The sequence below is a fragment of the Mastigoproctus giganteus genome, chromosome 9, assembly GCF_048544385.1.
Source record: "Mastigoproctus giganteus isolate SK-2022 chromosome 9, ASM4854438v1, whole genome shotgun sequence".
Classification (NCBI taxonomy): domain Eukaryota; kingdom Metazoa; phylum Arthropoda; class Arachnida; order Uropygi; family Thelyphonidae; genus Mastigoproctus; species Mastigoproctus giganteus.
Genome location: NC_143583.1, coordinates 219376569 through 219399734, shown reverse-complemented (window position 1 = coordinate 219399734; position 23166 = coordinate 219376569). Strand labels below are relative to the sequence as shown.

General features: G+C 36.9%; 1 protein-coding gene across 1 annotated transcript in view; it reads left to right on the top strand.

Moving 5' to 3' along the window:
- The window catches only part of shot (dystonin-like protein short stop), a 1739701-nt gene that overhangs the window by 316103 nt on the left and 1400432 nt on the right, over nt 1-23166 (top strand). Inside the window, exon 16 of the mRNA XM_090380932.1 lies at nt 12330-12599. Coding sequence (XP_090237058.1) covers nt 12330-12599 — 270 coding nt within the window. The remainder of the gene's footprint in view (nt 1-12329; nt 12600-23166) is intronic.

The window sequence follows — 23166 nt, the reverse complement described above, 5'->3', positions numbered from 1 at the left end:
TTGTATCAACAATGAACAACCCACTGACTGTAAGCAAATTTCTACACATCTGTCCTGCAACTATTTTCCTCAATTTAAATTTACACCTCCCTTGTTTGCTGTTCAGCTAGTGAAAAGATGCCATCATCATATAACCTCCTGAATCCATTCAAAGCCTTACACACCTCAATCAGATCTTGCAGGTGCCTAGTTTCCAGACACTGCAATTTACAAAACAAAAGAATTGGTATATTCTTTTGTTCTCCAATTCTCTTCACCTGTTTCAACAGTCCTAAAATGAGGATGCCAGACCTGTATGTAGTACATAAGATATCGCGTAACCATAACATTATGTAATGGGATAATTAACTCTATTATATTATTATACAGTCGATTCCGGTTATTTGGGACACATCGGGACTAGTGCATTTTGGCCTGATTAAGCGGCTGCCCCAATTAAGTTTCACGTAAATAGTTAAAAATACAATTTACCCCCCCCCCCCCCACAATTAGTTCACTGTACAATCAAATCATGTTACGACAAACTCACCACAGTAAAGTACCGTTCACTATACGATGTGTAGTAAGCGCTGATCATTGTGATCACGTTTGTGAATTGAATTTTAATTCAATTAAACAGCGATTCTAATTAGCGAAAATAGGAGGAATATTATCCACAGGCTATAAAAGTAAAGATATATTAAGTACAGATTTACCCTTTATTTCCTTACCAATTAAAAAATTAAACAATATGTGAAATTCAGAAGAATATACGTGATAATTGTAAGAATTAATATGTACTGTAATGTGTACATACTAACTAAACTAGTTGACATTTCTGTTCACTGTCATTTGTGGGTGGGGGTTAAAATTTAAAACAGTAAAAAGTTAAGCAATCAATAACAAAGAACACGGCACACACAAATTGCAAATGGCGCCTCCGTAGCCAGGTGGGAAGTAGCAGTGCGTAGCACACGCTTCTTGATTAGACCGGGGTTCGAGCCCGTCACCACCAAATACAGAGGATGTGGAAAGGTCAGGGAATGACCGCCGCATATTCCCGGAGCAATATAGCCTTAGTTGCTAAAGCTCCTAAAAACCAAACAAGAACAACAAATTGCAAGTAACACGATACGCGCAAGTGAGAACGGAGTAACAAATTACGAAGATTTAAAAATAGGAATGAAGAGAAGATTCTGAAAATTATTTTTTTTATATGATTGAAGATTCCATAGAAGTGTAAACACATTTTACCATAATAACCCACAGAATTCCAGCTGTCCGTATTATCGCAAATTCAATAAGATCGAGTTTACTATAAGTTTATGATAAATTTCACTAACAGAAAAGCCCAATGAACAGGTGACTACTATTTTTTTTATTGTTTTATGGTTGTGACCTCCAGAAATCTGACCGAACTACGTGGTATGGTCGGAGACAATCGTAGGGTAATCTCCAGTGCTGTGGTCTCCTGCCCTGATTAAACAGCATTTTGTCCCAATTAAGCGAAGTAAACCCTGGCTATTTTCTCGATTGGGTTCTGTTTTTTTAAGATTTGCCCCAAATAAATGGCGCCCCGATTAACCTGTGGGCCAAATAACCGGAATCCACTGTATTTTTGTACATCACAGTTAAAACCCAATGAGCTGACCTAGCAGCCCATCTACACTGCTCAGAGAACTTCATGTTCTGGCTACTCAATTACTCCTAGATCATTTTAATTCTCCACAACCCTCAGTTTGGTAACACACAATTGATTATTTTTCTCGCATCCATATGGAATACCTTAAATCTTTCAACGTTGAACTTTGATTGTCATTTCTGAGCCCCTATTTTTTTTTTTTTAGAATGTGTTGTAGCAGCATACCTTTCCAACCTTGGAAACATTTCAGACATTAAGCCTGATACCCCTTCAGTTATTTAACTGAAGGGGTATCACCCTTCATCAATATTATTAATAAATTCTGAAAAACAGTAATGGACCTGGCACTGAATCATAAAGTAATTTATGATTATGATATGACCTGGCAGTAATTTTTCTGTGCCACTCTGCTCCAATTTGTACAGCAGTCTTTCATGTTTGGAGTTACTTTCATGTGAAACAGTGTCAAAAGCTTTTCTGAAATCTAAGTATATAATATGAAAATTATGTCTTTACAGCATCATAGTATCCAATCAGATTTTTAAGACAATTTCAGCACTTAATAAATCGATGCTGCAACTGCAGTATAACTACATTCTTAATATGCATTACTTCTTAATGCATATAATCTGTATTATAACTGCAGAAATTCAGTTATAATACAAATGGCCTTGCATTACTTCTTTTAAGTGACTCCATTATTGTCCCTAGAGCAGAAGTGAAACTTAAAGGTCTGTAATTTGGAGCTTTGGAATTTCATTGTTTCTTGACTAATTTTTCCTTCTTTGGATTTCTTTTTACTTATTGGTTTCTTTGGCTTTATCACTTTCAGAAAGTTGTAATATTCTTCATCGATATCTTGGTCCTGAGCAGTCTGCAGAAGCTCAAACTTGTTCTTAAGTTCCAATAGATACAGCTTTTTCTCCTCTTCTGTTATCTCAAAGACCTTTATATTATTTACTCAGAGTCAGTTTTTTTCCTTTCTTTTCTTACATCTCTATCATTAGCATTAGCATTAGTAGAGGCATTTGATGCAAGAAAGCAAGCTTATGCAGCATCAGCCAAAAAAAAAGAAAAAAAAAAAAAACCCACTTCCACTTCACCCCTCTGTTTGTTCAAAATACCTGTCCAGCTGAGCCTTAAACTTATTTAGGCTATCAACCTCCACCACAAGGGATGGAAGTCTGTTCCACCAACCAACCACCCGCTGGCTAAAGGCAAATATCCGCATGTCTATCCTACATCTGTCTTTCCTCAATTTGAATTTATGCCCTCTCAGGTGATTTTTCTGAGCTAGAGGAAGAATCCCATCAGCATTGAGCATGCTTAAACCATTCAAGGCTTTATACACCTCTATCAGATCACTTCGCTGGTGCCCTAGCCTCCAGACACTGTAATTTGCAAAACTTAAGCCTTTCTTCGTAAGAGCACCCCTTTGTTCCATTCACTAATCTTGTTGCCCTTCTCTGTACTCATTCCAGCAGCTCTACATCCTTCTTGAAATGAGGCCTCCAGACCTGTATACAGTACTCTAGGTGTGGCCTGACCATTGCCTTATACAATGGAATAATCACCTCCTTATCCCTGCTGGAAAAATTCTTGTATATCATTGACAATACTCCATGAGCTACTCTTGCAGCCCGTCTGCACTGCTCAGAGAACTTCATATCTGCCTGCACAACCACCCCCAAGTCCCTTTCATTCTCTACCACTGTCAGTGTAGTACCACAGAGTTGATACGTTGCTCTCGGGTTGCTGTTTCCCATGTGTAGTACTTTACATTTGTCAATGTTAAACTTCATTTGCCACCTCTCAGCCCATCTGCTCAACCTTTCCAGATCCTGTTGCAGCAGCATAGTGTCAGTAGTATCCTTGACAACCCTGCCAACCTTTGTATCGTCTGCAAACCTGGACATTAAGCTTGATATACCATCATCAATATCATTTATAAATACAGAAAACAATAGTGGACCCAACACTGAGCCCTGAGGGACTCCACTAATAACATTAGTCCACGATGAGCAGTGTCCATTGATTACCACTCTCTGTCTTCTCCCCCTCAACCACCCCTTTATCCATAGCAGCAATTTGCCTCCAATGTCACACTGCTCCAATTTGTGTAGCAGTCTTCCATGTGCAACAGTATCAAAAGCCTTTCTAAAATCCAAGTATATAATATCAAAGTTATTCCCTGCATCCAGTTCTTTTGTGACTGCATCATAGTAGCCAATCAAGTTGGTCAGGCAAGACTTCCCCTTAACAAAACCATGCTGTGTCTGAGCTATAACTGAAGTCTTGTCTAAATGATCCTGCAGTGCTTCTTTAACCAGTGCCTCCATTAATTTTCCTGGAACAGAAGTTAAGCTCACAGGTCTATAATTACTTGTGTCAGCCTTTGATCCTCCTTTGTGAATTGGGGTCACATTTGCACATTTCCAGTCTATGGGTACCTCCCCTGAGTCCAAGGAAGCTCTCATAATTATGGCTAAGGGTTTGCTTACTTCCTTTGCTGCCTCCTTTAATATAACTGGATAGATCCCATCCACCCCGGGTGCCTTTCTTGTGTTTATCTTCAACAGTTTCTCCTCCACTATCAAGTGTGCATCTTATCATTCTGTGATCACTTCCAACATTCACCTTGTTCAGGAACATAATTCACGATATATCTTCTGTTAGTGAGGATGAAGTCGATTTCATTAGTTGTTAATCCATTTGGACTCTTCCATGTCCACTTTCTCTTTACCCTTTTCTTGAAAAATGTGTTCATTACTGACAATCCTAGAGATTCTGCAAAGTCCACAAGTCTTTCATTTCTTTCACCAATTCCAAAATTTCCTATAGTTCCCCTTTCTGCACTGTTTTGTCGCTTTCCAACTTTAGCATTGCAGTCCCCCATAATGATAGTGTAGTAGGTTTTCTGCTCATCTAGAAGACTCAATTTCTGTGTACATTTCTTCAACCTCTTCATTAGCATTAGTAGAGGCATATGCAGCATCAGCCAAAAAAAAAAAAAAAACAACCTGCTCCCATTTCACCCTTCCGTTCTGTTTATTCCAAATACCTGCCCAGCTCAGCCTTAAATTTATTTAGGCTGTCAACTTCCACAACAAAGGATGGAAGTCTGTTCCACCAACTAATTACCCGCTAGCTAAAGGCAAACTTCTGCACATCTATCCTACAACTATCTTTCCTCAATTTGAATTTATGCCCTCTCAGGTGATTATTCTGAGCAAGAAGAAGAATCCCATCAACATTGAGCATGCTCATCAAGACTTTATACATCTCAATCAGATCACTTTGATCTTATGTAAGCCTTTCTTCGTAAGAGCAACCCTTTGTTCTATTCACTAATCTTATTGCCCTTCTATGTACTTGTTTCAACAGCTCTCTCCTACATCCTTCTTAAAACGAGGCCTCCAGACATGTATACAGTACTCAAAGTGTGGCCTGACCATTGCTTTATACAAAGGGATAATCATCTCCTTGTCTCTGCTGGCAAAATACCTATATATCATTGACAAAACTCTAAGACCTGCTCTGGCAGCCTGTATGACTTGCTCAGATAGCTTCATATCTGATTTCACAATTACAAGACTGCAGCAATAATTCAAACACAGCATGGGTTTGTTAAGGGAAAGTCTTGTCTGACAAATTCGATTGGTTATTATGATGTGGTCACAAAGGAACTGGATGCAAAAAATAATTTTGATATCATATACTTGGATTTCAGGAAAGCTTTTGACACTGTTGCGCATGGAAGACTACTGTACAAATTGGAGCAGAATGGTATTAAGGGTAAGTTGCTACAATGGATAAAAGGATGGTTAAGTGGGAGAAGACAGAGGGTGGTAATCAATGGGTGCTGCTCTTCGTGGACTAATGTTATTAGTGGAGTCCCACAGGGTTCGGTGTTGGGTCCACTATTGTTTTGTGTATTTATCAATGATATTGATGAAGGTATATCAGGCTTAATGTCGAAGTTTGCAGATGACACAAAGATTGGCAGGGTTGTTAATGACAGTAATGGCAGTGTGCCACTGCAACAGGATCTAGATAATTTGGGCAGATGGGCTAAGAAGTGGCAACTGAAGTTCAACCTTGACAAATGCAAAGTATTGCATATGGGTAGAAGTAACCCCAGAGAAACGTACCAACTGTGTGGTACTACACTTATGGTGGTAGAAAATGAAAAAGACCTGGGAGTAATTGTGCAGTCAGATATGAAGTTTCCTGAGCAATGCAGACAGGCTGCTAGGGCAGGTCATGGGGTTTTGTCAATGATATATAGGAATTTTGCTAGCAGGGAAAACGAGGTGATTGTCCCTCTGTATAAGGCAATGGTCAGGCCACGCCTTGAGTACTGCGTACAGGTCTGGAGGCCTCATTTTAGGAAGGATGTAGATTTGCTTGAGCGTGTACAGAGAAGAGCAACACGATTGGTGAGGGGAATGAAGGGATTCTCTTACCAAGAGAGGCTTAAGTTCTGCAAATTGCAGTGGCTGGAGACTAGGCACCTGCGCGGTGATCTGATTGAGGTCTATAAGGCCTTGAATGGGTTGAACACGCTGAATTCTGATGGGATCCTTCCACTTGTTCAGATTACGAACCTATGGGGACATAAGTTCAAATTAAGAAAGGACAGATGTAGAATAGATGTGCAGAAATTTGCCTTTAGCCAGCGGGTGGTTAATTGCTGGAACAAACTTTCATCTGTCGTTGTGGAAGTTGATAGGTTAAATAAATTTAAGGAGGTACTGGACAGGCATTTAAGGGAATGGTGTGATTTTTTTTTTTTTTTTTTTTTCGCTGATGCTGCATAAGCTCCTACACTTGCTTTCTTGCATCATGTGCCACTACTACTACTACTACTATTACCCCCCAGGTCTTTTTCATTCTCCACCTCTCTGAGGGTAGGGTGGTGATGGAGAATAATAACCCAAGAGAAATGTACCACACAGTTGGAACGTTTCTCTTGGGTTACTGCTACCGTTATGCAGTACTTTGCATTTGTTAATGTTAAACTTCAGTTCCCACTTCTCAGCCTATCTGCCTAACTTTTCTAGATCCTGTTGCACAAGCATACTGTCTTTACTGTCATTAACAACCCTTCCAACCTTCGTATCATCTGCAAACTTGGACATTAAGCCTGATATACCATCATCAGTATCATTAATAAATATAGAAAACAATAATTGACCCAACACTGAACCCTGAGGGACTCCACTTAAACTAACACGTCTGTAATTACTGTGTTGCCCTTTTATCCTCCTTTGTGAATTGGAGTTACATTTGCACATCTCCAGTGCACTGGTACCTCCCCTGAGTCCAATGAAGCTCTCATAATTATGGCTAAGGGTCTGCTTCCTTCCTTTGCTTCCTCCTTTAATATAATTGGATAGATCCCATCCATCCCAGATGCCTTGCTTATGTTTATCTTAAACAATTTCTCCTCTAGATTGCCCTCAGTTATTACAAAATCATCTAGCTTACTGCCAGAGTTCAATTCACCTCTGACATTCCCCTCCCTGACTAACATCTCATGTGTGAATGTAGATGCAAAATACTCATTTGGTTTGATAGCTACCTGAGCAGGGTCATCGACAGTTGAACCATCGAAATCAAGTGGACCAATCTGATTCATCCTCTTCATTCTAGATTTTACATAGGTAAAGAACTCTTTGCTGTTTTTCTTTGCATCCTTTGCTAAGGATTTCTCGTAATCTGCCTTCTCCTGCCTAACCTCCTTTGTGACTTGGTTACAGATCAACTTATATCTATCATAGGCTTCTATGTCACCTGTTAATTTATATATATCACATGCTTTTTTCTTCTCTGCCACATATCTCATAATTCATCTGACATCCATATAGGCCTAAACATTAGCATTAGCATTAGTAGAGGCATTTGATGCAAGAAAGCAAGCTTATGCAGCATCAGCCAAAAAAAAAAAAAAAAAACCCTCTTCCACTTCACCCCTCTGTTCGTTCAAAATACCTGTCCAGCTGAGCCTTAAACTTATTTAGGCTATCAACCTCCACCACAAGGGATGGAAGTCTGTTCCACCAACCAACCACCCGCTGGCTAAAGGCAAATTTCCGCACGTCTATCCTACATCTGTCTTTCCTCAATTTGAATTTATGCCCTCTCAGGTGATTTTTCTGAGCTAGAGGAAGAATCCCATCAGCATTGAGCATGCTTAAACCATTCAAGGCTTTATACACCTCTATCAGATCACTTCGCTGGTGCCTAGCCTCCAGACACTGTAATTTGCAAAACTTAAGCCTTTCTTCGTAAGAGCACCCCTTTGTTCCATTCACTAATCTTGTTGCCCTTCTCTGTACTCATTCCAGCAGCTCTACATCCTTCTTGAAATGAGGCCTCCAGACCTGTATACAGTACTCTAGGTGTGGCCTGACCATTGCCTTATACAATGGAATAATCACCTCCTTATCCCTGCTGGAAAAATTCTTGTATATCATTGACAATACTCCATGAGCTACTCTTGCAGCCCGTCTGCACTGCTCAGAGAACTTCATATCTGCCTGCACAACCACCCCCAAGTCCCTTTCATTCTCTACCACTGTCAGTGTAGTACCACAGAGTTGATACGTTGCTCTCGGGTTGCTGTTTCCCATGTGTAGTACTTTACATTTGTCAATGTTAAACTTCATTTGCCACCTCTCAGCCCATCTGCTCAACCTTTCCAGATCCTGTTGCAGCAGCATAGTGTCAGTAGTATCCTTGACAACCCTGCCAACCTTTGTATCGTCTGCAAACTTGGACATTAAGCTTGATATACCATCATCAATATCATTTATAAATACAGAAAACAATAGTGGACCCAACACTGAGCCCTGAGGGACTCCACTAATAACATTAGTCCACGATGAGCAGTGTCCATTGATTACCACTCTCTGTCTTCTCCCCCTCAACCACCCCTTTATCCATAGCAGCAATTTGCCTCCAATGTCACACTGCTCCAATTTGTGTAGCAGTCTTCCATGTGCAACAGTATCAAAAGCCTTTCTAAAATCCAAGTATATAATATCAAAGTTATTCCCTGCATCCAGTTCTTTTGTGACTGCATCATAGTAGCCAATCAAGTTGGTCAGGCAAGACTTCCCCTTAACAAAACCATGCTGTGTCTGAGCTATAACTGAAGTCTTGTCTAAATGATCCTGCAGTGCTTCTTTAACCAGTGCCTCCATTAATTTTCCTGGAACAGAAGTTAAGCTCACAGGTCTATAATTACTTGTGTCAGCCTTTGATCCTCCTTTGTGAATTGGGGTCACATTTGCACATTTCCAGTCTATGGGTACCTCCCCTGAGTCCAAGGAAGCTCTCATAATTATGGCTAAGGGTTTGCTTACTTCCTTTGCTGCCTCCTTTAATATAACTGGATAGATCCCATCCACCCCGGGTGCCTTTCTTGTGTTTATCTTCAACAGTTTCTCCTCCACTTTACTCCCAGTTATTTCAAGATTCTGTAGCTTACTGCTAGAGTTGAATACACCTCTGGCATTCCCCTCTCTGAATAACTCCTCATGTGTGAATGTCGATGCAAAATATTCATTTAGTTTGTTAGCTACCTGAGCAGGATCATCAACACTTGACCCATCAATATCAAGTGGACCAATCTGATTCATCCCCTTCCTTCTAGAGTTTACATAAGTAAAGAACTCTTTGCTGTTTTTCTTTGCATCCCTTGCCAAGGATTTCTCGTAATCTGCCTTCGCCTGCCTAACATTGAACAATATTTCTTAGTTGGTATGAAAAGCATAGTAGCTTCCAAAATGAATTCTTTGAATGCTTCCCATTTTGAATTTGCTGTTAGTAACCTTATCAGTTGGTCCCACTCTATGGAATTTAAATACTGTCTCAGACTACCGTAGTCACCTTTACGAAAGCAAAAACCCTTCCCTTTATCCCTGATGGTAGTTACCTCTTTGAGTAAATCCCAATTCAGCACCCTGTGATCACTGCCGCCTTGTGGTTTCTTTTTCTGCAGATTCCTAATGTATGAAAAATCACTACTGATAATCAGATCAAGAGTATTACTCCCTCTAGTTGCCTCCCAAACATTCTGCTGTAGAACGAAATCATCCAATAAATCAACAAATGCCTTGCTAGTGTATGAGTGGCCAATCCACAAATTCCATTCAATATCTGGAAAATTAAATCCCCCATTATAAGACACTCTGATTTTCTGTCTTACTCTATTTCTCTGTACAGTTGTTTATTATACTAATCAGAGTCATTAGGTGTATAACACACTCCTACTCTCAATTTTGCTTTCCCAGTGCTTATGTTATACCAAACTAACTCGACACTGCACTGTCCAGCCATATCAACTGGCTGTACTTCATTGGATTTTGTGTTTCTTAACTAATAGCATAACTCCTCCTCCCTTCCTATCCTGTACACATTTTTCTCCCCAAATTCCAGTTCTGCATTCCTTATATATGTGTGACACCACGTCTTTGATGTTTTGACCAACACTTCAAATTTATCAAATTTATTTACTAAACTCCTAGCATTGGTGTACACACAAGTATACATGCACCTGTTCCTATTCTTAGCTACCCTAACACAACCCATGTATTTACTTGTTCTGCAATGACTCCCAGCAGGCTCTGTAATCCCATGCACCTTGTTTTTCAGGCTGCTGCTCATTCCAATAGAAGCAGTGCAAGGATCACTTTCACCTCTGCCAGTGGCTACTGTTAATCTATTAGTCTGGCTATCCTCCCAAGCTAGCAGTTTTCTCATCACCTAACTCTGCCTCGATAACATCAGCAAATATTCTTGCATTAAGTGAAATATGTCCGCAATCATCACTTTCTGCCCTAATGTATTCTGATTATCTCAGTGCTGTCTTAGCCATACAGATGTTAACATCATTCTCTTCATCCCATGCTATAAGAAATTGGCTTTCTAATCAAACTCTCTTAATAAAAAACCACTCTGAAATAACTCTTTGCTGGATTCCAGGACACTCTAGAATAGGAGGAAATGACAAAGCAGATAATGCAGCAAAATCAGCAATAGAACAGCCAAAAAAAAAAAAAAAAAAACAACAATGATTGTTCCATGCAATGATTTCAGACCAGTTATTATTAGAGCAAATGATGATGATGATTGGGCCCAGATATAGAGAAATCAAACCAATAATAAACTGCAGGAAATAAAATTGAATCCAGACATATGGAATTCAAGCATCAGGGAAAGTTGCAGAAGTAATGCTTGCTAGACTATGAATTGGCCACACTCACCTTGCTCATTATCATCTACTAGCTAATGAAAATTCCTCTCTCTGTTTTCAATGCCAAGTTCAGCTTACAGTAAGCATTATCCTTTTGGTATGCCCTTCATTCAGAAATTCTACATTTCTTTTTCTTCCAGTGTCTGTGCAATGATCAGAATCTACTTACCCTTCAACAGATTTTAGATAACTGGAAATCTCGATGAACTGTTTAATTTTATTCAGCAAATTCACTTTGACAAATGAATCTAAAAAAAAAATGATATGCATTAGAAAACCTGTAAAGACACATCTTGGCCTTTGATGCCCTTGTTTGTGCGTGTTCTGTTAATTTTGTTTGGCAGTGTATATGTTAACTGGCTTATATATGACATGGTAAGTTAGCAAAAAATTATGAAATCACTTAGAGATCTATATGTGTGCAGCATCTGTTCTACAAGTTGTTGCTGGCGGCTCCGTAGCCAGGTGGGAAGGAGCAGCAGTGCGTAGCGCACGCTTCTTGATTAGACAGGGGTTCGAGCCCGTCACCACCAAATACGGAGGATGCGGAAAGGTCATTCAGGGAATGACCACCGCATATCCCGGAGCAATATGGCCTTAGTTGCTAATGCTCCTAAAAACCAAATAACAACAACAAGTTCTTGCTGCTGCTTTGTCACGTGTATCGTGTTTTTCTATGAAAATTGTGAAATGCATTATTTGATGTTTAAAATTGCTTAATAATTTCCGACTCACCTCATTATGAGTGGAAAATGTGAAATAGATATGTTGCCCCTTCACTAGAGAAGATAAGCAAAGATTACAAATTTAGCTAGATTAATAATAAAGCTTCAGGATACTGATGACAAGGGTTATTGTGGGTGAAGTGGAAGTATCATCTCAAATGGTGTAGATTCAACAAAAACATATTGCTTTAGAGGAGATGCTGAAGATAATTACATCACTACACTTTGAGCAGTTAACCTTAGAGATCCAAATAGGTAATGTAATTTGCATTTATATTAGAAAACATCATTTGCTGCCCTCCAAGTTCTACAAACATAAAAAGAAAGCTACACAGAATATTTTTAATAATTAATTAGGAATTTTTATTTTTTGTTAATGTAATGCATTTATTTCTCTAATTTGTGCATTGTGTACTTATAATTTAATTTTTGTTTCTAAATAAAATTACAGATTTTTGATTTATGGATTTTTACAGAAATTATGATTTTTTAGGAACTCATCTATCATATATCTAGCACTGACTATTTCTATTGTGAGTGGAAAAGTAATTAATGCTACCATATAAATTGTTACAAATAAGGTGCTATTTAAACTTCCATCTTTAAGAAATACATATTACAGATATTTTGCAATTGTGTTATCAGTTTAAAAAAAAATATATTCATGTAAACAAAACAGTTCTAAATTAACATAATTTAAAATAATTTTTAAATATTTCAGTTTTTCAAGGATGTTTGGGAATGCGAACAGTGGCTAAAACATATTGAGGATAAACTCAATACTACTTATAGTAGATTTAACTTCACAATTGATGAAGGAGAAAAACTGATGAAAGAAATGCATGAATTACGGGATGAATTAGGACACTATGGTGATAGTGTTGCGTCTATCATTGAAAAAAGCAAAGACATTGTACCATTAAAACAAAGGAGGCAGCCTTTACCTAGACCATTAAGAGTTACCACCATTTGTACCTATAAGCAGTTAAATGTAAGTTAAAAATTAGAAATAATCTCTAAATTTTAATAATTCAGTACAATTTTTTATTTAATTAATATTTTTACTTCATTAATTATGTGATGGTTCGGTTAGATGTGGACATTTTTCCAGAGATGGAGACCTGAGCATCTCATAAAGTCAGCCATAGACTGATATGAGCATGGGTCCCTGGGTGCCAAGTGAATCTTGAGGACAAGTGATTACCTCTGTGAGTGTTCTAGCAAATAAAGTTTTCCGTTTTTTTTTTTTTTAGTTGTACAGTTCTCATTTCATTTCTGTAATATAGTTACATTTTCTTTCTCAAAGGATAAGATAGAAGTTATCAAAAAGGAAAGTCATTTCTTGTTTTTATTTCATTTGCTAACTTAATTTACCTGCTTGATCATTTGATGGCACTGCTCTTGCTTCCCTGTGGTGGGACTGTTCCTGAGTGAAAAGACATCACTCAGCACTAAAAGGAGTCAAAAATGGGTCTGTCTGACCATATAATTAAAATAGAGCAAGTTGGTTCCATTACAACCTTAGATGATACAGAGAAGGGCATCGAGATGATTGGCGAATGGAACAATGCTCTTACCAAGAAAGGATTAAGTTCTGCAAATTTCAGCATTTGGAGACTAGGAACCTGTGAGGTGATCTGATTGAGATGTATAAGGCCTTGAATGGTTTGAGCAAGTTCAATGGTGATGGAATTCTTCATCCTGCTCAGACTTGAGACAGTTGTAGAATAGATTTGCAGAAATTTGCCTTTAGCCAGTGGGTGATTGATTGCTGGAACAAACTTCCATCTGTCATTGTGGAAGTTTATAGCTTAAATAAAATCAAAGAAAAACTGAATAAACTTTTGGAGTGAATGGAAGGGTGAAATGTGATTTTTTTTTTTTTTTTTTTTCTTCTTTTTTTCTTTTGACTGATGTTGCATAAGTTTGCTTTCTTGCATCATATGCCTCTGCTAATACAAATGCCCAGTTTACATCTAGATATCAAAATTACACATTATTCTGGAAAGACAGAAATGCGAGCAACTGCCAAAGGAGAAATAGCAATACTAGCAAATATAAACTTATCAGCAAATCACATAACATTGCAAACTAACCTAGAAGCGTTAGCAGTGAGATAAGCAATTGGAATTTTTACACAATCGTATGCCTATAGTTTCCACTCCAAATCTTCCACTCTCCTGTCAGTATCAATCAAGCTTGCTATACAGCTCTTACTTTCTTGTGGGAGTTATAAATGCCATCATCCTTTGTGGAATCTACCCAGTGGTGAGCTATAGTGGGCTCACAAGAGCCCATTGTTATTTTTTTTTTTGAAAATTTGTGAGCCTATTGTTGAGACGATCATTTACTTTACAAATAAAATCCTGAATGCAATTATTGAGTTTCCAGAGCCAAAACTATGGTGAGATGAGGGGGGGGGGGACTTTCCCAGCATTTTAATAGTGCAATCAGTCGGTTATGTATTTTAAAGTACATTCGATTATGTATTTTAAAGTACAAAAATGAATACAAAATGAATTCATTTTTGATTTAATTACAGTCCGACTTGTGTTTAACGAACTTCTTTATAGCGAATATTTTCGATTCCCCTTGGTAATTACATTTAAAATAGTTTTCGTTGAACAAAGAAAATTTTCATGTAATGAACGGATTAGGAGAGACAACTGTGTATGCATTGTTCTCACCTCTGGCCTTGAGGAAATTTAGGTAATTAGAAAGTGCGAATTAAGGGTGAAAGGAATTACCTTTCCACAATGTTAGTGGTATCTGTAAAAACCTATGCAGTCACATACCGAGAAGTCGCGCTAGTCAGTATGCTTTCCATAGCCAGTCAGAGGATTAAGAAGATTCTCGACACGGATTATAGCCTTTGGTCAACCTGTGTTGTGGTTCCCCTTTACTCCAACAAATGGACATATGTTTTTCGGAGAAGTGAGTGATCCATGCCTTCCAGTAAATTTCTCCTGTCTATGTTTACATGGTGACAGTAGCAGAATATCTGTGTGATTCCGACATTTTACACTGTTTCAAAGAACTAGTGACAATAGCAACATGGAGGGGGTGGGGATCGAGGCAACTAAGATATTATATAAACTTTACGAAGATGAAATGTTGGCAGATTTTGAAACTTTGTCAAGCCTTTCACTGTGTAGAAAATGTTCTAAAATATAATGGCATACAGGCAATAATTAAAAAAAAAAAAAAAAAAAAAAGAACTGTATCACCAATCTCCTAAAAACTAGTGCGAATTAAGGATGATTGCTAAAGAACTTGATGTGGAAACTACTAAGATCAGTCGTGTGTTTGAGCCATGTAGCTTGTGGATGGCAATTGCGGTTTGAAGGAATTATCCCGCTTTGTGCAAGCATTTTGAATCAGAAGTTTCAATATTCTGGATTATTAAATCGACTTTTAAATTTGGAATTTCTTAACCATTTAGCACTAATGATCGACATCCTGCAGGAGCTCTTTACCTTTCAGAAGCTTTACGGAATCACAATGGTAAAAGCGTATAAATTAATCATCCGAATTATCAATGCTATTGCTAATTTGAAAAATCTGAAGGAAATTACGAAGCTAAAATTGAAGTAGAAAGAATTTGATCAAAATCGAAAGTAAAAAAAAATTACCTCATGACAAGTTATTAAATGCATTGTTTTATCCTCAAAGGATAAGTTATTAATGCAACAGAGTGATTTTAAATTAAATAAAGAAAATAATGATACCACTGAAAGAAATTTTAAACATATGCTACCCGAAATCGTGGAATGTGAAAGAACTTTCGTCTCGGTGGGAAGATGGTGAAAACTGAATAAGAAATTTAAGTTTTCTGATAAAATATGAAATGAAAATTATTGATTTTAGAGATTTTTGTTGAAGTAAGTTTATCTTTAAAATTGAGTAAAATTACCTTTTCAATTAAGAAAACCAGAAAATATCTTTGAAACCATTGCGATTAGCAGTGCTGAGGCTGAGTGAGCTTTCAGCGTAATGAATAATATTGTGACAATTAAACACGTTGCAGATTATGATGACCATACATCTAAATGGAAAACCATTGCTTCTGTTTGATCTGGATCATTACATCAGATCATTCCTCTGTAATCATCGCTCAGCTGTTGAGCAAAGCAGAAGATCGACAACAAATATTAATAAAGAAATAAATTGGCAATTTTTAGAATAAATTTTTCTGGTATATTTTGTGAAATAATTTTTTTCATGTAATCTGTGATTTTATTTGTGTACTTTTTCTAGAAAGTTTGTTTTTATATTGTGGAATGTTTTGTGATACATCTAAATGTATCACAAAACATTCCACTTTTCCCATATCACAAATAATGTAAAAAACTTATGTTATTTGTGATATGGGAAATATTTCATGTTACTTTTTATTCGCAATATTAAAATTGTATCCATTATATTTCCCTAGTTCTTAAAAAAAAAAAGACGAATAAAAAAGTTGCGTGTGTGCCGAACATGCGTGGTGTTCGGCACATATAATATCTCTATAAAATAGCACCGATTTATGTACCGATCTTGTAGTTGAAGCGACATACGTAGCTGTTAGGGGAACCTAACAATGGAGTGTAACGAAAATGCTTGCAATCATACTTACTGCAGTAGCTTCATGAAGCTTCATACTTACTGCAGTAGTAACTTCACGAATCATGATTGTGACGTCATACTAAAGGTTAGAACTCCAGACACTGTCGTATCCAGTTATCATCGTAAGGCGAGGCATGATGACCAGGTTTTTAAGTTCTTTTTTTTTTTTAGATAGACCTATTAACATTTTACACATTCACTTTTATGCATGGTTAATAAGGTAATAAGTTGCATTTGTCCACCCCCCTAAATCTGCCCCTGATTCAAGATATCATAACGGTCACGAAAAATGCGTCACATGCTCTAATCACACTACTAGTAGTGTCAGCGTGGGAAGTGCCTTTAGCGGAAGCTGCGGGTGACATCACTTCTGTGACCGATCAGATTTACTCGGTAGAATGTCAGAAAAACTGCGTGCCCATTGTTAAAATATTCATAGGATCTATCCACATGGACAGTAGAGCTAACATGATAGAAACTTTCCTCAGTGACAAACACCTGAATTTATTAAACACTTGTCTCACACTTATATCTCTTTGTCTGTAGCTATTAATAGAATTCTCAGTATATTCTCCATCAATTTATCCAAACACAGAATGGTCTGTATTAAGTGTTATGATAACAGTGAGTATTTTCTGATAGTATGTTCCATATAATCACAATTGATTTTTATACAGGAAACCAAAACAATATTAACTTTAGGAAAGCTAACTGGCATGAATATATGCAATTAATCAAACTGGATAAGCAGTTAGTTCAGCCCTTGCCAATTGATGATGTTGTCATATGTATTGTGTATTAATGAGCAATTGTTGCAGGTATTAGAAGTTAGAATTCCTCAAATGAGTAAGTCAAGACAAGCACATGATAACTCTTGGTGGAATGCAGAATGTGTAGCAGAAAATAAAACAGAATCGGCAGGGAATGAATTTTGAAAATATATAACTACAAATAAATTGATTGCATATGAAAAAATCCAAAGCCGAAGTAAGGCAGAGTCAGAGAAAAGCTAAGAAAAATTCTTGGATGACTTTTGCATCCATGCTCACTAGGAACCCGAATCCTAATGTAGTGTGAATGCCAAATATCCTAGTATGTAACCTCCAGCCTTTTATTGGAAAGGGCAGGACATCCCCTTGACAGATAAGATCTTACAAATTCTGGTTGATGCTTTTGCTACTATATCACTAGTTGCAAGCTACAGCAATGATTTTCAAAGATTTAATGTGCTAGCCAAAGAAAGCAAGTTGAACTTTTCAACTACTATACCTCACGCATATAATCTACCATTTTTAAAAGAGGAACTATTTGGAAACATCATAAATGTACCTACGAGTGCTGAAGGTCAGGCCGTGATTGCCATTAGATAGGCTCCAAGGTTATTTTAGCTATGATTCTTAAAGAGCTTTTCACAACTGCCTTAGTTCTATTTCGTTTCTAGTGCTATTCTCTCCTTATTTCATTTTCGTTAGCTGGCTTTCATTTTCTAGTCACACGGACCTAGCTGGTTGAGATGCTGAGGCTTTGCAGTTACTAATAACCTTGCACAGATTGATCATTTACCTACCAGAATACCACACAGTCAACACTCTTGATCTTTTTCTCACAAACAACCCTTCCCAGTTCACAGACAAGATGAGTGTTCCTGTAGGCACCTCAGATTACCACTTGGTGGCGGTCCCTTCTACAATGGAAGGGTCTGTGTGATATTCCTACCAGAATACCACACAGCCAACACTCTTGAACTTTTTTCTCACAAACACCCTTTCCAGTACAGAGACAAGTTGAGTGTTCCTATAGGCACTTCAGATCTCAACTTGGTGGTGGTCTCTTCTATAGTGGAGCCTTTCTTTCCGCCATTCTCAGCCATTTGTTTTTTGGCACCATAAGATTACAAAATGGGATTATCCCATTTTGCAATCTTAAGTTGGAGACCAGGCACCTGCGAGGTGATCTGATTGAGGTGTATAAAGCCTTGAATGGTTTGAGCATGCTCAATGTGGATAGGATTCTTCGTCTTGCTCAGAATAATCGCCTGAGAGGGCATAAATTCAAATTGAGGAAAGACGATTGTAGGATAGATGTGCGGAAGTTTGTCTTTAGCCAGTGGGTGGTTGATTGCTGGAACAAACTTCCGTCTGTCGTTATAGAAGTTGATAGCTTAAATAGATTCAAGGCAGAACTTGACAAACATTTGGAGTGAGTGGATGGGTGAAATAAGGGTTTTTTTTTTTTTTTTTTTTGGCTGATGCTATATAAGCTTGCTTTTTTCCATCATGTGCAAGAAATTATTTTATGAGTGTTTGCTCAGATCATGTCAGCGAAATTATTTTTGCTGAAATTATCCTTATAGGGATGAAATTTTTTTTCCCCATTCCACCTTAAAATCTCATTTTTTAAACCTTGATGTTTTACAATAAATGATACAGCTGTTCAAGATAAGAACATTGCTTATTGGAATTTTCTTTCATCCAAATTTTCAGGTTCATTTTCTGCATACTGAAGCTTGCGACTATTGTAAAGCAATTATTAATTGGTCCCAGCCATATTTTGAACAGGCTAAGAGTAGAAAGCTTGCTTCTTCACATATTTACAAGAGACATGATCACATATTTAAGATATGTGATATTATTGTCTAGAAATAGAAGTCTTCATGCATTAGAATCAGAGTAATCATCTTCTGGCATTACAAGCACATCACAGATATTGCTTTCTCTCCTTATAAAAAACAGGGTTTTCTTTTTAGACCTTGGTGTTATTTGTCTTCTCAAGTGCTATTCACTCTGTACAAATCTGAATTCTGCTCTACCATGGAATATTGTTCCCACATCTGGGATGGTGTCCCCATGATATCTCTTAGGCTTGTAGACTCCATTCAAAAGAGGGAAGTTAGGTTAATTAAAGAACAATAAAAGCAGTTCACACTTTCTGGTTTATGGGCTTTTTTTTTTTTTTTTTTATTACTCCAGAACAGCTGAAGCCTAACAGAGGAGGAATATAACAGTAAAAATGCAGATATTAGATTCTTAGCAAAGCTTATTATCTTAGTACTCACTTCTAGATCCATATTGGTTAGAGTTAAATTTACATAAAGGAAAGTAATTTTTAATAGATTAATTAAATTAAAAACATGTCTCTAGGAAGAGGAAGTGCACCACTTTTTCCTGGTTATTATTTATAAAATTATATGAAGCAGATTTGCGTGTTGAAAAACCAAGAGCTGGACAAGAAGCTTTCGATGTCGTTGTGATCAGTTGGTGAATGACACGAGTTGTGAGTTGATTTATAGTATCGTAGTATGCATTACATTCAACACATGGAAATTTGATTCGCGTGAGCTGCCATATTGGCACGAATCTATCATCATTAAAAATTACCCACGAATCTAACATCATATTGGTGATAGATTCGTGGGTAATTTACTGTTTAAAATTTCATATGATCTGTTTTGGCAGAACCATTTTATAGTTAGGCCTTCGTACTGGAATATCTTTAATTGAATTTAAGTTTAATTAGTGTAATTGCATTCTCTATTAATTAGATAGTATGAATCAGAGCTGTAATACTCAATATGTTCTACGTTGATAATGATATTAGTAAATTAATAAGAGGAGTTTACCTCAATATAGTACGTGGAACACTTCCGTATGATACCCTCCAGAAATTAAAACGGAAAAAACGAAAAAATCGACAACTTACCGGTATATTAAAGTAAAATATAAATAATTAAAGTAAATTATAAATAATTAAATAATCAATTTAACACAATTCAAAATCAATTCAAAACAATTAAAATTCAAATTAACGCAATTAAAAGAATCTAACGAAAATATTCAAAACGATTTTCCTTCCTACCTTCCTAAGGAAGGAAAATCGTTTTGAATATTTTCGTTAGATTCTTTTAATTGCGTTAATTTGAATTTTAATTGTTTTGAATTGATTTTGAATTGTGTTAAATTGATTATTTAATTATTTATAATTTACTTTAATTATTTATATTTTACTTTAATATACCGGTAAGTTGTCGATTTTTTCGTTTTTTCCGTTTTAATTTCTGGAGGGTATCATACGGAAGTGTTCCACGTACTATATTGAGGTAAACTCCTCTTATTAATTTACTAATTCTCTATTAATGGATCATGATTAAAAGAGTGTGCATGCTGACTGAGTTCAGTTCCTGGTTGGTCTGATCTGAAACTATTATAATGATAGTATGCTCTCGTGTTGGCTGTTCTGGAAGTTCCATATTTTATGGTGGTGCTACCTATGTAGCATGCATTACATCGAGATTGGCATTTTATAAGGTATATTATATTGTTTATGTCTTGAATATTATATTTATATGTTTCTCTGTATTTGCTGAAAAAAGTACTTAGTTTATTATATGATGAAAAAAATCAGTGTAATGTTTGTCCCCTCTAAAAATATTCCAGAGCTGAGGTGCAAGTTGGCTATGACACGGAAGTGGGACTATTGTATTTTGTGTACAATCAGTACTAATGTTATCAATGCGAGAATTATTAATTTTTCTTTTACAGCTAATATGGTTTCTTGAATTAACTGTTTCGGGTATTTTATAGCTGTAAAGGTTTTTGTTAGGTAGAGTAGTTCTGTAGCCAAATATTCCTGTGAATGATTGTATTTAATCGCATTGTAGATTTGGTTGTATAATACTGATATTTTTGAGTGGTAGGGATGGTGGAAATGATAATGTAGCAATTTTCCTGTGTGTCTTTTTTCTGTATGTTCGCGTTTTGAGTTTCTTATCAGATTTATATATGGTCAGATTTAAAAAAATTAATACTATTATCTTCTAGTCCCAAGGTATATTTTCATCTGTTGTGGACGGAATTAAATTTTTGTAGGAGTTCGATGGTGGTTTTATTGCTTATAATTAATACATCATCTGCATATCATATTAATAATTAAATCTTAGAAGGAAAGGGTTTAAGTATTTGGTTTTCAATGGTGGCAAGATAAATTTCTGAAAGTGGAGCTGAAATGTCCAAACCAATTGGAAGGCCGTATACTTTTTATATATTTCATTCCCAAACCGAAAATGTTTTGCCCTAACTAAAAGGCTAGTTAATTCTAGGATACTGTTGACGTTTAGGGACTTGTGATCTTTTAGTGTAGAGTCTATTATCAATAACTCCCGCAATTTTTGTAATGTGTAATCAACATTTACGTTAGTATAAAGTGATACAACGTCGTAGGACGCAAGTGTGTCTCTGTTTATAATTTTCTCATATGCCTGATTGGTATTGTTTATTCTAAATTCTGAGAATCGCATTAATGGTGATATTATTTTTACGAGAAAAGTTGGGCAAAAGCAATTTCTTGTATTAAATTATGGGCCAAAATGGTGATTTATTTTATGTAGTTTGATTGTCCCAAATATGTGTGGTAGAATGTTGTTTCAAATACCTATGTTTTGTGAGGTATGTAGATCAATTTCTTTTTAAGCTCTAAATCGTCTAAGGAGATTGTCAGATTGATCTATAAAATAGATTGATTATTTATTTTATAGGTGTCCTCATCAGAAAGAATCTCTTGGATTTTTTTTGATGTATGTAGATTTGTCTACAATTACTATTGTGTCACTTTTATCTGCCTTCTAAATGACGATGTCATTGTCTTTCCGGAATTTTTGAAGGCTCATTAACTGTTGTGTATTCAATAGTATTAGTATTAGTAGAGGCATACGATGCAAGAAAGCAAGCTTATGCAGCATCAGCCTAAAAAAAAAGCTCCGATTTCACCCCTCCATTCCTTCCAAATACATTTCACCTCTCCATTCCTTCCAAATACATTTCGCCCCTCCATTCCTTCCAGCTCACCCTTAAATTTATTTATGCTATCAACTTCCACAGCAAAAGATGGAAGTCTGTTCCACCAATCAACTACCTGATGGTTAAAGGAAACCTTCTGCACATCTATCCTACAACTGTCTTTCCTCAATTTGAATTTATTTTGAGCAAGAGGAAGAATCCCATCAGCATTGAGCATGCTCAAACCAATCAAGGCTTTATACACCTCAATCAGATCACTTCGCAGGTGCCTAGTCTCCAAACACTGTAATCTGCAAAACTTAAGCCTTTCTTCGTAAGAGCAACCCTTTGTTCCATTCACTAATCTTGTTGCCCTTCTCTGTACTCACTCCAACAGCTCTACATCCTTCCTTCTTAAAATGAGGCCTCCAGACCTGTATACAGTACTCAAGGTGTGGCCTGACCATCGCCTTATACAAGGGGATAATCACCTCCTTATCCCTGCTAGAAAAATTCATGTATATCATTGTCAAGAGACCATGAGCTACTCTTGTAGACCGTCTGCACTACTCAGAAAACTTTATATCTGCCTGCACAATTACCAATAGGTCCTTTTCATTCTCTACCACTGTCAGGATAGTACCACAGTCAATCATCAATGTCAGAATAGTACCACAGATCATCAATACCATCATCAATATCATTTATAAATACAGAAAATAATAATAGACCCAATACTGAACAATGAGGGACTCCACTAACAACATTAGTCCACGATGAGCAGTGTCCATTGATTACCACTCTGTCTTCAACCCCCTCAACCATCCCTCTATCCATAGCAGCAATTTGCCTCCAATGCCACACTGCTCCAATTTGTGCAGCAGTCTTCCATGTGCAGCAGTATCGAAAGCCTTTCTAAGATCCAAATATATAATATCAAAGTTATTTCCCGCATCCAGTTCTTTTGTGACTGCATCATAGTATCCAATCAAATTGGTCAGGCAAGACTTTCCCCTAACAAAACCATGCTGTGTCCGAGGTATAACTGAAGTGTTGTCCAGATGATTGCCCTTTATGGATAGCAGCAATTTGCCTCCAATGCCACACTGCTCCAATTTGTGCAGCAGTCTTCCATGTGCAGCAGTATCAAAAGCCTTTCTAAGATCCAAAAATATAATA